The 17,037-nt window shown below is 42.1% G+C and overlaps 2 protein-coding genes across 7 annotated transcripts in view; one reads left to right on the forward strand and one right to left on the reverse strand.

Moving 5' to 3' along the window:
• Positions 1-3,914, reverse strand: part of LOC137347744 (pituitary tumor-transforming gene 1 protein-interacting protein-like) — a 90,134-nt gene extending 86,220 nt beyond the window's left edge. The window contains exon 1 of the mRNA XM_068012646.1: positions 3,765-3,914. Coding sequence (XP_067868747.1) covers positions 3,765-3,852 — 88 coding nt within the window. The 5' untranslated portion in view covers positions 3,853-3,914. The remainder of the gene's footprint in view (positions 1-3,764) is intronic.
• Positions 3,915-6,799: 2,885 nt separating this feature from the next.
• The window catches only part of dus3l (dihydrouridine synthase 3-like (S. cerevisiae)), a 41,034-nt gene continuing 30,796 nt past the window's right edge, over positions 6,800-17,037 (forward strand). For 5 of the 6 annotated variants that reach the window (XM_068012675.1, XM_068012695.1, XM_068012705.1 and 2 more), the window contains exons 1-4: positions 6,800-6,874; positions 7,770-7,870; positions 11,657-11,969; positions 14,009-14,734. In XM_068012675.1, coding sequence (XP_067868776.1) covers positions 6,818-6,874; positions 7,770-7,870; positions 11,657-11,969; positions 14,009-14,734 — 1,197 coding nt within the window. In that variant the 5' untranslated portion in view covers positions 6,800-6,817. Of the gene's footprint in view, positions 6,875-7,242; positions 7,289-7,769; positions 7,871-11,656; positions 11,970-14,008; positions 14,735-17,037 lie in introns of those variants that run through there. The other variant, XM_068012685.1, reaches the window with a different exon arrangement.

Raw genomic sequence — 17,037 nt, forward strand, 5'->3', positions numbered from 1 at the left:
AGATAAAGATGTTTATGTGCCAAGACCCAGCAGCAAAGCAGACCCACTGTGGGTCTTGCCTTCTGCCACAGGGACAAATAACCTTGCAGTTCCACTGCTAAATCTGAAAAGTTATTTCAGTAACAAAATATATATATATATAAATATAAAATAAAATGTATATATCATAGTGCTTTTAACATAATAAAAAGTCCCAAGGTGCTTCACAAGACTATTATCAATCAAAATTTGACAGAGTCATGCAAGGAGATATTAAGGCAGATAACTAAAAGCTTTTTAAAAACATTTATTCATTCCTGGGATGTGAGTGTTGCTGACAAGGCCAGCATTTATTGTCCATCCCCAACTGCCCTTGAAAAGGTGATGGTGAGCTGCTTTTTTGAACCAATGGCGTCTATTTGGTGTAGGTACCATATTGCTGTTAGAAGCAATTCCAGGTTTTTGACCCAACGACAGTGAAGGAAAGGTAATATAGTTCCAAGTCAGGATGGTGAGTGACTTGGAGGGGAACTTGCAGGTGGTGGTGATTCTATGCGCCTGCTGCCATTGTCTGTCTAGGTGGTAGAGGTCACGGGTTTGGAAGATACTATCAAAAGAACCTTGGCAATACATTCCTTTGAAAATCTCCCCTTGACATTCAATGGCATTACGATCGCTGAATCCCCCGCAATCTATATCCTGAGGGTTACCATTGACCAGAAACTGAACTGGAGTAACCATATAAATACTGTGGCTACAAGAGCAGGTCAGAGGCTAGGAATTCTGTGGCGAGGAACTCACCTCCTGACTCCCCAAAGCCTATCCACCATCTACAAGGCACAAGTCAGGAGTGTGATGGAATACTCTCCACTTGCCTGGATGGGTAGAGCTCCAACAACACTCAAGAAGCTCGACACCGTCGAGCACAAAGCAGCCCACCTGATTGGTACCCCATCCACCAACATTCACTTCCTCCACCAACGCACAGTGGCAGTAGTGTGTACCATCTACAGGATGCACTGCAGCCATGCACCAAGGCTTCTTAGCACCTTCCAAACACGCGACCTCTACCACCTAGAAGGACAAGGGCAGCAGATGAATGGGAACACCACCACCTGCAAGTTCCCCTCCAAGCCACACACCATCTTGACTTGGAATGGTCCCATCAGATTGGAAGTTGGCAAACGTTACACCGTTTTTCAAGAAAGGAGGGAGAGAGAAAACAGAGAACTACAGGCCAGTTAGCCTAACATCAGTCATTGGGAAGACGCTGGAATCTACTTTAAGGACGTCTTAACAATGCTCTTAGAAAAGCACAGTATGATTAGAACAAGTCAGCATGGTTTTAACTAAAGGAAAATCCTGTTTGACAAATTTATTACAGTTTTTTGAGGATGTAACTAGTAGGGTAGATAAAGGGGAACCAGAAGATGTAGTATACCTGGATTTCCAAAAGGCATTCGATAAGGTGCCATACAAAAGGTTAATCGGCAAGATAAGGGCTCATGAAGTTGGGGGTAATATATTAGCACGGATAAATTATCGGTGAACAGACAGGAAGCAACGAGTGAGCATAAACGGGGCATTTTCAAGTTGGCAGGCAGTAAATAGTGGACTGCCACAAGAATCAATGCTGAGCCTCAACTATTTACAATCTATATTAATGACTTAGATGAAGAGACAGAGAGTAATGTATCTAAGTTTGCTGATGATACAAAGGTAGGTGGAAAGGTAAGCTGTGGGGAGGACACAAAGAGGCTGCAAAGAGATATAGACAGGTTAAGTGAGTGGGCAACAAGATGGCAGATAGAGTATAACGTAGAGAAGCATGAAGTCATGCACTTCAGTCATAAGAATAGATAAGCAGAATATTTTTTTTTTAAAAAGGTGTGCAACTTGTAAGTGTTGATGTTCAGAGACTTGGGTATGCTTGTACAAGGAATGCAGAAAGCTAACATGCAGGTACAGGAAGCAATTAGGAAGGCAAATTGCATGTTGGCCTTTATTGCAAGGGGATTGGAGTACAGGAATAAGGAAGTATTGCTACAATTGTACAGGATTTTGGCGAAACCACATCTGGAATACTGTGTGCAGTTCTGGTCTCTCACATTTAAGACAGAATATATTTGCAGTGCAGCGAAGGTTCACTAAATTGCTCCCTGGGATGAGGGGGTTGTCCTATGATGAAAGACTAAGTAAATTGGGCCTGTATTCTCTGGAGTTTAGAAGAATGAGAGGTGATCTCATTGAAACATATAAGATTCTAAAGGGGCTGGACAGGGTAGACACTGAGAGATTATCCATCGTTGAATACATTTAAGGCTGGGATAGATAGGTTTTGGTCTTTCAGGGAATCTAGGGATATGGCGAGCGGGTGGGAAAGTGGAAATGAATCCTAAGATCAGCCTTGGTCATTTTGAACGGTGGAGCAGGCTCGATGGGCCATGTGGTGCATTCCTGCTCGTATTTATTGTGTATTGTAATGTGGCAACTCGCTGCAGTGCATTTGTAGATGGTACACACTGCTGCTACTGTGTGCCTGTGGTGGAGGGAGTTAATGCTTAAGGCGGTGGATGGGGTGCTGATCAAGCGGGCTACTTTTCCCTGGATGGTGTCAAGCTTCTTGAGTGTTGTTGGAGCTGCACTCATCCAGGCAAGTGGAGGGTATTCCATCACACTCCTGACTTGCGCCTTTTAGATGGTGGACAAGCTTTGGGGAATCAGGAGGTGAGTTACTCGCCGCAGAATTCCCAGTCTCTGACCTGATCGTGTAGCTACAGTATTTTTATGGCTGGTCCACTTAAGTTACTGGTCAATGGTCACCCCTAGGATATTAATGGTGAGGGATTCAGTGATTGTAATGCTGTTGAATGTCAAGGGGAAATGGTTAGATTCTCTTTTGTTGGAGATGGTCATTGCCTGGCACTTGTATGGTGCGAATGTCATTTGGTCAGAGGTAGGCTTTAAGGACTGCCTTAAAACTCTTGTACAAACCAGGGCTATGTGTACAACTTTGGGAACATATAGACCAAGAACATTTTGATATAGGGTGGTACCAAAAGCAAGTTGAGTTGTGTACACAAAAGGCTACGGATTTGCACAGTTTAAGAAGACCAAATGAAGTGAGATGAGAACCATAGGTTACATGATGAAGGAGGGAGGAATCTGGAGGATTGAACTAGCTGAAATGTATGCATCTGATGTGATCTCAGTGTTGGCTAAGAGTTCATTCAGGTTCATTCAACATTGAAAACTTCATGTGTTTACATGTTAACTGGTTTTGACAAACAAGCACAGGACTGCAGTCTTTGTCTGTAATAATATAAAAATTATATTCTGAACATGAATGTGGGAGGAGGGGAGGGGAGGAGGGTGGGAGGAGTGGTGTCCGGGGGGGGGGGGGGGGGGGGGGAGAGAGAAGAATGGTGTCGGGGGGGGGGGGGGTGGGCAGGGAGTGGTGTCGGGGGGGGGGGGGGGGGTCTGGGCAGGGATTGGTGTCGGGGGGGTCTGGGCAGGGATTGGTGTCGTGGGGGGGGGTGTAGGAGGGGATGGGAGTAGTGGGGTGTGGGGAAGAGGGGTCGGGAGGAGGGGTAGGGAGTAGTGTCAGTAGGGGGAGGGGAGGAGGGGAAGGGAGTAGTGGGGGGCGGGGAGAAGTGTCGGGGGGGTGTGTAGGTTTCCTGCCCTCCCCACGGAGTTTGTTGCCTCAGTAGTACCAGTTGAGCCTCTCCCTCCCCCCGCCTTCGGCGACCTTAGATCGACCCAATTACCCGGGGCGGCGCTCTTACCTCCGGAGGGCGGGTCATCGGTGACCTGGCAGCCACCGGGTCGGGCGAGAAGGACGATAAACAAAGTGCTGAGCCTCAGAAGCTCCATCTTGTCTTTCCCCGCTTTCTCTTCCTGAGAGCCCACGGAAACCCGCCCCGGGCTGCGCAATGCGCAGGCGCGGGCCCGGGAGCCAGCCACCTGTCCTGCACGTGGCGCTCTCAACCCCTGGATCAGCAGCAAAGCCACACAGCACCTTACTGACACTGTGCTCAGTCTGATTCATGGCAGCATCTCACGTTGACTCATCCAAGCAATGTGTCCAGAAACTTTGAAAGCCTGCAGATGTGGGTGCCATTGGGGAAGCAGGGCCTAGACATTAAAAACAGAACATGTTGGAGGTACTCAGCAGGTCGGGCAGCATCTGTGGAGACAGGGAATCAGAGTTAGCGTTTCAGGTCCACGTCCATTCTTCAGAACTCAGGCATACTGTGTGAACAGGAACTGCATCTCTACCCGTCCCCATCTGCCCATTTGTGGAGGAAGTACTTATGACTTTAAAAGCTACTTTTAAGCACCGAATGTGTTTGAAGTGCAAATGAGCAGATCACATATAGTAACACCAGCTGGCACCATACCAACCATATCAGTGATGGATGCTAGCTACAGACAGAGACCCAAGTATCATATAGGCAGATTCTGAGTATCAGATAATCAAGTAGGTCCAGTATAGTGGACTAGGACAGAGTGGCTGGACAGATTGCTTCCGTGAAGGATGGGATGAGAATAATGGGAGAGATGGGGATGGCAAGAGCTGAACTGAGATGGCAGGGGAGGAAAGGAAAGAATGGGATAGGGTTGGCATGAGAGGGATAGCTTGGGAAGGTTTGAATGGCATGGGAGGGAGGGGATGGCATAGGAGGGGTGGATGAGATGATGGAATTGGTTAAGTGTGGCAAAATGGTGGGGACAATCATTTGACACAAAATTATTCAAAAGCTGTTCTTTGTGCTAAAAATGAAGATTCACCATATTTGAATGAAAATGTTTTAGAAAAGCTGTCAGGTGAATTAAACCAATACATCAGCGTTGATTCTATAAACAAAGAAGATGATAAAAGTCTACACCCTCCAGAGTTTCTAAACAGTCTAACCCCAATAGGCATGCCACCACACAAACTTAGAGTCAAAGAAGGAGCAGTTATAATACTGCTACGAAATTTGAATCCGAAACAAGGACTTTGTCATGGAACAAGAATGGTAGTTAGGAAACTGTTTTCTTCAATGATAGATGCTGAAATTATAACAGGCAGATTTCAAGGAAATAGAGTGTTTATTCCTTGAATAACATGAGCGCATCGGATGTCAACCTGCCTTTTCAACTCATGAGAAAACAATTCCCTATTAGACTTTCATAATTCTATGACTATAACCAAGTCACAAGGCCAGACTCTTGACAAAATTTGTATTTATATTCCTCGGCCTGTGTTAACACATGGACAGCCTTGTGTAGTTTTTTCTGGAGTGAGAAGTTTTGATTCTGTGGTGAAAGAATAACTTGAAATCTTGTATTTAAAGATGTACTGTTACAAAAACGATACTAATTTGACCACAAATGTTTTGTGGGTCTTGGCTAGTATCAAATGTTTATAACACAACTTGTTTCTGGTTTTAGATTTCATAATCGTGGTCCTACTGACTTGAGGCACAATTTTTAAGAAACAGTAATTGAATGCAATACAAATGAAAGTGAAGTTTCTACAAATTAGGAATCTATATTGTTCCATTACTACATTGATGCCTTTAATTATATTTGTAATCCTGTTCAATCAAAAATCATTGGACCTTACCAGTGCTCTGTCTTGGACTCAATGTTCAGAAGCATGTTTACTCACAATGCCATTTCTGACACTGACAACATTTGTTTGCATGCTAAAACATGTAAAGACTGATGTGAGATTTAAGTATTTTGGTGAATCAAAAAACTTATTGGGACATTTTTGTTGGTTGCCTCAATGGTTTCTACAGTCCTGGACTTCATGGGGAAATGAAATAAATCTTTCTGTCTTTTGGATGAAATGTTAAATTGCTTTCTCAGGTGGATGTAAAAGTTTCTATGGCACTATTTGTGGAATAGCAGGGGAGTAAGTCCTTGTATCCTGGCCAACCGTTATTTCAAACATACCACTCCTCCTTTGACAGCACCTTCCAAAACCACAACCTCTTCCACCTAGAAGGACAAGGGCAGCGGATGCATGAGAACACCACCACCTGCAAGTTCCCTTTAAGCCACACACCATCCTGACTTGGATATATATTGCCATTCCTTCACTGTTGCTTGAACAAAATCCTGGAACTCTCTCCCTAACAGCACTGTGGGTGTACCTGCACCAGATGGACTGCAGCAGTCCAAGAACGCAGCTCACCACCACCTTCTCAAGAGCAATTATGGATGAGCAAACAATGCTGGCTTTGCCAGCGAAGCCCAAAACCCATGAAATGAATTTTTTAAAAAGCACCACTAAAACAGATTATCTGGCTATTTATTTCATTGCTATTTGTGGCAGGTTCGTTTTTTATTCTAAAATTCAATGAGATTTTCAGAGCTTCAGCTTTTTATTTGTACAGTAATGCTTCACTGTGACCAGGATTTGTGCTTCACAAGCTTATGTCAGGCTTCTTTTAAGGTCAATATTGTGGTACCTATATAAATGCAATATCTCCAACAAAAGAATATATTCTACACCTACTGTTAACACAACTTCCCCAAACAAAACTAAAATATTTCAGAATATTCTTCTATCCATTTATAAGATGACACATATTAAATGGTGCCCATCAGTCAAGGAACCAAATTTGGTAAAAGTTAGTTTCTGTTTGAACTGTCAAATTTCTTGTTCTTATTTGCGTGGGCAAGATAAACGTCCTGCATATCTCGGGGGTTGAGCCACTCGACTAACTGTTGCATTAGCTGTTGGATAGGGCAACTCCAACTAACACCAACACCAAACACTGCAGTTTCTAGGAAGTGCTTAAGATACAAGACCTGATGAAGTGGATTGCGTAATGAAAGTTCAATGTGCAAGTACCTATCAAAGAGTACAACAAAAAGACAATTTAGGGAATTAATAAAGGTATGGTATATGGAATAAACTCCTGGAAATATTTTGGTTGTATTATTTTGAGTTATAACCGTAATGTCTGAGCGACTATTGGTCATGTTGGTTCAGAAAGTACAGAGTGTCAATGAAAAGTTAACATAGAGCCAAATATTTAAAGGAATTTGCAGTCCGTGCCTCACTGTTGCTCATCAAAAATATCATCCCAGACATTTATAAACTGATACTGCTCTAGCAGTTTTATGAATGTTTTAACATACAAAATTCATCGCCTGCCAAAGCAAAATAAATAAATTGAGACGCTGCCGACTGCGTTGCAGGGAAATAGTCAGAAGGGTGATATTTACACGGACCAGTTTAGCGCTTCCGAGTTGCAGTAGGAATGTTTGGTGCGCTGCACCTGGAGTGTGCAACACGTGCTGGTCCGGGGTAAGGGGGTTTATCTATGTTCACATTTCTGGCTAATGTTAGCCCCTGAAAGATGAAATGTAATATTTAACCTGCTTGATTGTTTCTTGTGCTTAAAACCACTTCGGACGAGTTCGTGTCTGATTTCTGTCTTTTGTTTTGAACATTACATCAGTGTCCGGGTGGTGAAAGGCGGCGAAGCTGATCTCTGGTGAAGGGCGTTTGGCTGCGAGGAGCGGAATGTTGTTGACTCTCCGCCTCCTGCTGCAGGACTTTAATTCATGTATTTGCTTTAATCCTGCTGAGAAATAATTTAAAACGCTTTCATAGTTAAAATCTGCATCTCCATGAGGCTGTGAGGAGTGGACTAGTGTCTTCGAAATTATTCTAGCATTAAGTTTACATTTTAGAAAATTTTGATTAGTGCATCAGTAGTACGTTTAAATGCTGATGTGATGTCAAAGAATTGCTGATAATACATTTTGTTTCCAAATAATTCAAGTTTATAAATTTAACCTCGTTAATAATGGCTGAAGGAGGAGATGCCAATAACTCTACCAATGGCCCAGTGACTGACCCAGGAGTAGCAGCCATCAAGCCTCAGTAAGTCTGAGAAGTTTGTTTTAAAGTTTTACCATTTCTTACAATTTGTTGGAGATTTTTTTTTTAAAGCTTCAACTTTTTGTCTTTTATCTCTCAATCCTATATAGAATAAATGTTCTATCTTGCACTTCCTGGTTGAGACACAATGAGCTGGATTTTTATTCCCAGGTCCTGCTCCTGCTGTCGGGATAAAATGCGGGTCAGGAACCCGGAAATGCTGGTACTAGGACCCTGAGGGAGATTATTGAGGACGTGGCCAATTAAGCGGCCTGTCCAATTAACGACAGCAGGTGAGCTCCACAGTCTTCAGAGCCAATTGGGCGCCTGAGGCTCTGGGTGGCTAGCTGCCCCACCAGGAGAGGTGGTGGATGCTGCTGATATAGATGGGATAATGAGAGAGTGCCTCAAGATGGAGGTGCCCTCAGAAGACTTTAGAAAGTTTAGGAATAAAATCTGGCCACAACTGCCAGGCCAGCACTAGATGGGGGTAGTGTGGGGTGGAGAGAATTAAATGAGGCATTGCTGGCCTGCCAGCCTACTGTTGGAAGGCTGCCTTTATCCATCCGTCAAGCTTTGGCCTCAGTGGGAGGCCTGTATGCTGCCTGGGAAAGTCCCTCAATAGACACTTTAATTGGCTACCCACTGCTGGTGGGCAGGTAGCAAATTCCCCCACCCCTCCACCCCCCCACCCCCCCACCAAAGCCCAGCCGGAAGCAGTCTCCTTTAAAATAGGCAGGAGCATGCTGGCAGACTAGCACACCAGGCAGTAGCGTGAAATTGCTGGCATGTCTGCCTCCAAACCCACCTTGGCTGAAGGAAAATTTAGCCCTGTGTCTGTGAAGATCCTTCAGTCTGGTGGAAGAGACACACTGTTTGCCTTGCTCAGACAGATGCCAGATTTCCTGTAGAAGGTGCTGTGCTGTATCAGATTCCCGATCGTAAGTTGCCATGCAAAAGCCCAAGTGAAGTCTGTGGGAAGATTTCAACATAATAAATAGCACCGTTCATTCATCACTAATTGCGAAATCCCAGCCATTGATTTACCATGCATGTTTCAATCACCTATCTTTCTGTTTTTGTTATTCGTTCATGGGACGGGAACGTTGCTGGTAAAGTCAGCATTTGCTGACCACCACTAATTGCAGTTGAGACTGTCTGAACATAATTCTCAGCACTTTAGCTGTTTCCTGCCACAATTAACCATTATGATTTGCTTTTAGCTAAAGCTACAAAAACAATTAATATACTAAGTTTTGGACCTGAATTTATGCTCCATTATCAGTGAGTATTGTGTATTACAATTGGACTGGCTTGCAATTCTCAATCTTTTTAAAGAATCTGTGTGAAGCACGTCAAGAGAGACACAGCCTTTCACAACAGCTGAAAGTCCCAAAGTGCTTTGCAGCCATTGCTTTTTTTGTTCATTCATGGGATTTATCAGTCGTTGGCAAGGCCAGCATTTATTGCCCATCCCTAATGATCCTTGAGAAGGTGTTGGTGAGCCACTGCCTTGAATTGCTGCAATCCATATGGTGTACTTACACCCACAGTACTGTTAGGTAGGGAGTTCCAGATTCCAGCAACAATGAAGGAATGTTGAAATATTTCCAATTCAGGGTGGTGTGTGACTTGGAGGGGAACTTGCAGGTGTTGGTGTTCCCATGTGCCTGCTGTCTTTGTTCTTCTAAAGATCATGGGGTTGGAAGGTGTTTTTGAAGCCTTGGTGAGTTGCATCTTGTAGATGGTACACACTGCAGCCACAGAGCATTAATGGTGAGTGGAGTGAATCTTCAAGGTGCTAGATGGGGTGCCTATCGAGCGGGCTATTTTATTCTGGATGCAAGTGTAGTGATAGACTTCAAGAGGGCATAGACAGGCTGGTGGACTGGGTGGGTGCATGGCAGATGAAATTTAATGCAGAGAAGTGGGAAGTGATGCATTTTGATTGGAAAGACAAGGAAAGGCAATATAAACTAAAAGATACAATGTTAAAGGAACAGACACCAGGGGATATGTGCACAAATCATTGAAAGTGGCAGGGTGGGTTGAGGAAGTGGTTAAAAAGGCATATGAGATCCTGGGCTTTATAAATTAGAGGTATTATGTAAAAAGCAAGGAAGTTATGATGAACCTTTTTAAAACACTAGAGTATTGTCCAATTCTGGGCATCGCACTTCAGGGAGGGTGCAGAAAATATTTGAGAATGATTCAGGGATGATTCACGCTTAAGCTATATGGTTAGATTGGAAAAGCTGGGGCTGTTCTCTTTGGAGAAAAGAAGGTTGGGAGCAAGGAGTCTAGACAAAGCAGATACTGTTCCGATTGGAAGGTTGAGAATTGGAGGGAACAGATTTAATGTGATTGGCAAAAGAATCAAAGGTGACATGAGAAACCTTTTTACATAATGAATGTTTAGGATCTGGAACGCACTGTCTGAATCTGCGTCCACCACCATTTCAATTGTGGATTTCAAAAGGTAATTGAATAAGCACCTAAAGGAGAGAAAAAAATTGCAGGGCTATGGGGAAAGGACAGGCAGATGGGACTAGCTAAACTGCTCTTGTAGAGAGCTGGCATGGGCTTGATGGACCGAATGGTTCCAAGACAGAAAGCAGTCATTCTTTGATTCAGTCATCGGCACTGTAGTCTGGAACTTTGGTCTATTTTGGTTCCCTTGGTTTCCATCAGAAGTGCTTCTTGGTCTTTTACTTTTTTGTCACTATTCTTGACTAATTTTGGATTAACATAAATTGTGTCACAAAGTTAACACATTGAGATAACTTTTATTAATGTACCATAATCACTTATTTAAAGGGATGGGGCAAGGAGCACGGAGTGGAGCTCTGCTGGGTATTTTTGAGACTGTGATGGCTCCATGTTAGTTTCAGTAAATCAATACCTGAGCCAGAGAAATCTACAGTATTCTAGCAACCAGCCTTCCTTCTGGAACTTGAAGGAGTAAATATGTCACTGGGGGCTATAATTCTCCTTTCTTGCTTCCAGATAACCCTATATCCTAATGGGATGTTTCCTAGATTCTTCCCACTTGATTCCAGATATTTCCACTTCCCAACATGTAGGGTGCTACCAGATGGATGAGCAGCGGGAAGTTTACCAGTGCTGTGTTAGTTCGTAACCTGTGTGACATAGGCAGCTAAATTCATAGCTGCAAAAGCCTTGGCTTTTGCTAATGTGCCCCTAAAATCTCTGCACTTGAGCAGATGAAATTCCTCTATGGGAAGGGAGTACACACTGCATATTGGGCAAACTGATTCAATTGGCATGGATTTTTCACCAGCTTGATTTGGAGACTCTTCTATTTAGTTTTCCACTAAAATCTCTCAAAAAAATGCTTTTCAAACTTTGTGGATTCATTTACATAAAATTACATAGAATATATAGCATTGAAACAGGCCTTTGAGCCCAGCCAGTCCATGTTAGTGTTTATGCTCCAATCGAGTTCCTCCCATACTTCCTCATCTAATGACCAGCATAATCTTCCATTCCCTTCTCCCTCATCTGCTTGTCCAGCTTCCCCTTAAATGTATCTATGCTATTCCCCTCGGGCACTCCCTATGATAGAGAGTTCCACGTTCTCGCCACTCTCTGCGTAAAGGAGTTTCTTCTGAATTCCCTATTTTGATTTCTTCATGACTATCTTATATCGGCCCTGAGTTTTGCTCTTCTACAAAAGTGGAAATGCACTCTGTCTACTATCAAAACCTTTTGTAATTTTAAAGACCTCTATTACATCATTTAATCTGTAAGAATTTTTGTTTCTTCTAGATATTGTACTACCAAAGAACATTTCCATGAACACGTTAATGGTGGAAGGGACAAAGACCAAAAAGTTGCTGGCAAAGATCATCTGAAAGATGGAGAAGCTACTGAAGGCACTGCAGACTGTGACCTCTCAGAGCATAAAGTAAAAAGAATTAAATTGGATGAAAACATATCTGAAAAGGATGATAATGAATTATGTCAGGAAGAAGGGGAATGCAAAAAAAATAAGAAGGCAAGGGGCCAAAATAAAAACAGGCCTCATATGAAACCCAAACAATACGAACATGATCAAAAGTTATGTACCTCAGTATGCCAGGTAAGTATTAAAATTTATCCATTTCTGATGCTGCATTGCTTTGGAGTATCAGTGTATACAGCTGTAGAGCGCAGAGTCCCAAGTTAAACCTTTGTCCCTTGCTGCACTCTTCACATGCAGTTGAGTTCTTGGCTGTGTTGCTACAGAGAGGTGTTCGGCCCCTACATCATACTTCCCTCGGGGATGGGGCGGGGGGGGGGTGGGGGGGTGGCAGTGGGAGGAAATCTGAGACCGAATACTTATTCACCCTGGTACATGTTTCCTAGTGACCAACTGAAGAGTGGCATTAATTAAAAAGAGCAGGCTCCTTGCTTGCTTGTCTCGGCCATAGACATGGCATGGCATAGCTTAAAACAAAAAGGAGGTAAAACTTTTTAAATGTTGAGGTTCAATGTGTAAAGGCCTTGATGTCTGTCTGTTTCACTGGTTTTTAGTGGTATTTGAAAAGTTTTTTTTGGATGGAGCATAAAATTATACTCACTGTGAAAAGGGTTGCTGACACATTTACATCACTCTAAACTGGTGACCTTATTGACATTTAACTTTGAATATACCTTTTTAAGAACTTGATGGTTTTACCAGTCTATTAAAAATTCTTAGGAATCTGGAAGTGCAAACCTTTAGGTAAGAATTGAGCCTAATGCCCTTCGTAAAGAGGGATTAACTGGAAGCATCATGCGAATAGACAGTGTGGAAGGAAGAGACTGTCAGAAATATAATGAAGATGGTCCAAATGTGGAGCTTCTTATTGTGTGATATTGCACGTCCTGGGTCTGTTCCAATATGATGTCTTCATCTTCTGTAATGGGTTTAGAAGAGTAAGAGGTGACTTGATTGAAACGCAAGATCCTGAGGGGTCTTGACAGGGTGGATGTGGAAAGCATGTTTCCTCATGTGGAAGAATCTAGAACTAGGGGTCACTTTAAAAATAAGGGGTCGCCCATTTAAGAAAGAGATGAGAATTTTTTTCTCAGAGGGCTGTGAGTCTTTGGAATTCTCTTCCTCAAAAGGCGGTGGAAGCAGAGTCTTTGAAGGCAGAGTTAGATAGATTCTTGATCAGCAAGGAGGTGAAAGATTATCAGGGGTTGGTGGGAATGTGGAGTTGAGGTTGCAATCAGATCAGCCATGCTCTTGTTGAAGCTGGCTTTAGGGGCCTATTCATGCTCTTAATTCGTATGTTCATATGTTGCAGGTGGATCCTGTTAAATTGTGCCTGAAATTTTACTAATGAACATTCAAGTTACAGTACAAATACACAACTCCTTTCTATCATCTGTCAACTACTGCTTAAACTTTCAAGCTAAAATTTAAGGCTCATCCATTGCTTGTGGTTTATTTACAACCTGGCTGGCTTCAAAATTCAAAACTCCTTAGCCCAAGTCAGGATGTCAAATGGGACTAAGAATTGAAGCTCACAAAAATTCTGTTGAAAAGATGGAATTGTGTGCAAAATGGAGTGGGATGCATCTTAAGAATCATTGTCATTTTGGAAATTAGTGGGGATGTTGTTGAGATATTGGCACTGAAGCTGGTGCTCCATCTTAATAAACAATGTAACAGTAAACAAAGGTCTAAGTGCACGAATCAGCCTACACATTGATCAGTTGATAACTAATATAGAAAGGCTTCATATAGCTAGTTGAAAAGGCAACACCAGGAACCCCATGGATGCACCATGTTCTGTTTACGTACAGTAAAATCTTATGAACTAAAAGGACATAAATATCTGTCCAATTGCAATTTGTTGGCATGTTCCATTATTGGGATATACTGCTCTCTCAAAAATATTTTGGTTGTTCGAAGCATTGTGGCTGTTTTCCATTGTCACCTCATAGTGGCTTACCATTAAGAGTTTGCAGGCATATCCTATTAGTTTGTAGTGCTTCACAACTTGAGATTGCTGGACTGTCCTCTCTGTTTTTTGCACCACCTCATTACAGTGTTACCACCCTTTTATAATGTTAATAAGCATGCTTAATAAATATATTAATGCAGACATTAATTTTCGTTCTTTGTCCTGACGCCCCACCCCCACCAAGGAACCTCCGAGGAAATGTTACTTTGGAGACAAGTGTAGATTTTTGCATGATGTGTCAAAATACCTGGAATCCAAGCCTGCTGATCTTGGCGACCATTGTTACTTATATGATACCTATGGAATGTGTCAATACGGCATTACCTGCCGGTATGCAAAATCACATGTTGGACCAGATAATAAGAACTTGGTTAATGAGGATCTTATGAAGACATGGGAGAAAACCGTGATTGTGAAAAACAGTCTCAGCAAAGAACTGCAGCAGGTCCTACGCAAAAAAAAATTTTACTTTAATAAATCTGAGCAATACTTGAAACAGTTGAGCAAAGATAATAAATCTGGAAAACAAGGTAATGCAGAAAAGAAAATTTCTACCCAATCAAAATGTGTTCAGGATAAGGTTATTACGGGTAATGCAGTGGAGATGAAGTCAGCTATTGGTGTCTCGGGTACGGCCGTGGAGGAAAACAAACCTTGTGTAGGATTGAAGGATTGTATAATGACAGAACCACAGAGTATATCTTGCAGTACAGAAAACAATTTGGATAATGGTCGTGTATCTGAAGAAAAACAGATGAATGTTGAAATAAAAGAGACCACTCCTAGTTCAGGGACGGATATCGTCATAGCCAAATCTGTTAAAGATGACGAACAATTAATCTCTGCAAAAACACTGGGCATTGTGACTGATGAAGATATTATAAAGCTTCGATCATGTGAGAAGAAACAAGTAAGTGTCCTATTGATTTTAATGCGTATTTAAGAAAATAACCAGAATTTCTCATTCCATAGAAGCAGCATAGAAATTTTCCTTGACATATAACTGTTACGATAGTTTTCCTGACCTAAATCTGAAATCTGTCGCCTTTTGTGCAAATCATCTATTCTCCTCCACAGCCTCTCTAGTATATCTCTGTGGTGCTGCTCTCTCTGCATTTTATTTCTACTTTTTCTAACTCTGTCCATACACCTTTGTTCAACAGCTTCTTCTCCCTTTCCTTTCTGCTCACTTCCACTGTGCTCCCAGGCACCATCTATGTGGTACCCTTCAGTGACACTTGCAAATATGGTACCAGCTTCCATACCAACACCATTGATGCCCAAGTGCACCCCTGTACCAATATGCTTGATTTCACATCTGATGTGCTGCCTGACATCAAATACTGAAAGAGCCAGGACTTTCTGGAGATGTGCATGCATTGCATTGCACTGTTACACTGCACTTTGGAGAACTTTGACGATCTCATAAGCCATTGCATTGAATACAATGATTGCAGTTTGCAGTACGTGCTGCAAAATTCAGATTTGGCATCAATTATTTAATATTTCTGTCAAGCTGGGAAAAATATTTCTGCTTCTCACTGACCGTGGTAATAACTGTACATTTTTGAAGTTAACATTTTACACTGCACAGTCTGTCCAGAAACACACTATGTATTTTACTACTAAACTAGCTTGATCATACATTATGTTTGGAATTGTCACTGAGGCCCATCTGAACTTTGTGAAAGTGGTTAGTTGTCATTTAGCTTAACAGTGACCTTTATTAGCCTTTTGCTTGTTTTCTTGAGTTTAGTTAAAGTTTCAAAATAAGAACTGATCTGCAATCATTTCTTCAGATTTACCAAGGACTTTTGGGCTCTAATTGTTTCCTCTGATTTTCTTCTTGCAGTTTTCATGCTCAAAATCAAAACTGAAACCTATGGTTTTTACTTGGAAATAAAAATGGATTTTTAAATTTCATTATTATTATAATAGACTGGGATAGTAATAGTGTAAAGGGAGGGCGAAGAGTTTCTGAAGTGTGTTAGAATTTTCTACATCAGTATGTTTCTGGCCTGATGAGGAAGGAGGCATTGCTGGAGCTGGTTCTGGGGAATGAGATGGGTCAAGTGGATCAAGTGTCAGTAGGGGAACATTTAGGAGACAGTGATCATAGCATCATAAGTTTTAGCTTAGCTGTGGAAAAGAACAAGGAGCAATCTAGAGTACAAATAATTAATTGGGGGAGGGCCAATTTCAATGGGAAAGAACAGATCTGGCCAGGTAAATTGGAATCATAGATTGGCCAGGAAAACTGTAATGGAACAATGGGCTGCCTTTAAGGAGGAGATAGTTCGGTTACAATTGAGGTGCATTCCCATGAAGAGGAAAGATAGGGCAAATAAAGCCAGAGCTTACTGGATGATGAAAGAGATAAAATGAGATGAAGCAAAAAAAAAGGTTTATATGATACATGTCAGGTTGATGATACAAGTGAGAACCAAGCTGAATATAACAAGTTCAGAGAGGAAGTGAAAAAAGAAATGAGAGGGGCAAAAGGTGAGTATGAGAATAGAATGCCAGCTAACATAAAACAGAATCCAAAAGTCTTCAATAGCATATACATTGTAAGAAGGTGGTAAAAGGAGGAGTGGGGCCGAATAGGAACCAAAAAGGGGATCTACGAATGGAGGCAGAGGGCATGGCTGGAATACTAAATGAGTACTTTGTATCTTTTAGCAAGGAAGTAGATACTGTCCAAGTCTTAGTGAAAGAGGAGGTAGTTGAGATACTGAATGGGCTAAAAATTGATAGGACAAGGTATTGAGCTGGCTTAACTTAAAAGTTGATATGTCAACCGGACTGGATCTGATGCATCCAAGAATACTGAGAGGCAAGGGTGGAAATTGTGGAGGCATTGGCCATAATCTTCCAATCGTCCTTAAATTCACGGGTGGTACCAGAGGGCTGGAGAATTGTAAACGTTATACCCTTGTTCAAAAAAGCCCAGCAATTACAGGCCAGTTAGTTTAGCCTCGGTGGTGGGAAAGCTTTTAGAAACAATTTTGTCCCGATTACCAACAGTCACCTGGACAAATGTGGCTTAATTAAGGAAAGCCAGCATAAATTTGTTATGGGGAAAATTGTGTTTAACATGCTTGAGTTTCTCAATGAGGTAACAGAGGAGTGTGATGCAATTGATATAGCGTACTCTTACTTCCATAAAGTGTTCGATAAAGTGTCACATACAGGCTTGTCAGCAAAGTTGAA

This window comes from Heterodontus francisci, chromosome 2, assembly GCF_036365525.1.
Source record: "Heterodontus francisci isolate sHetFra1 chromosome 2, sHetFra1.hap1, whole genome shotgun sequence".
Classification (NCBI taxonomy): domain Eukaryota; kingdom Metazoa; phylum Chordata; class Chondrichthyes; order Heterodontiformes; family Heterodontidae; genus Heterodontus; species Heterodontus francisci.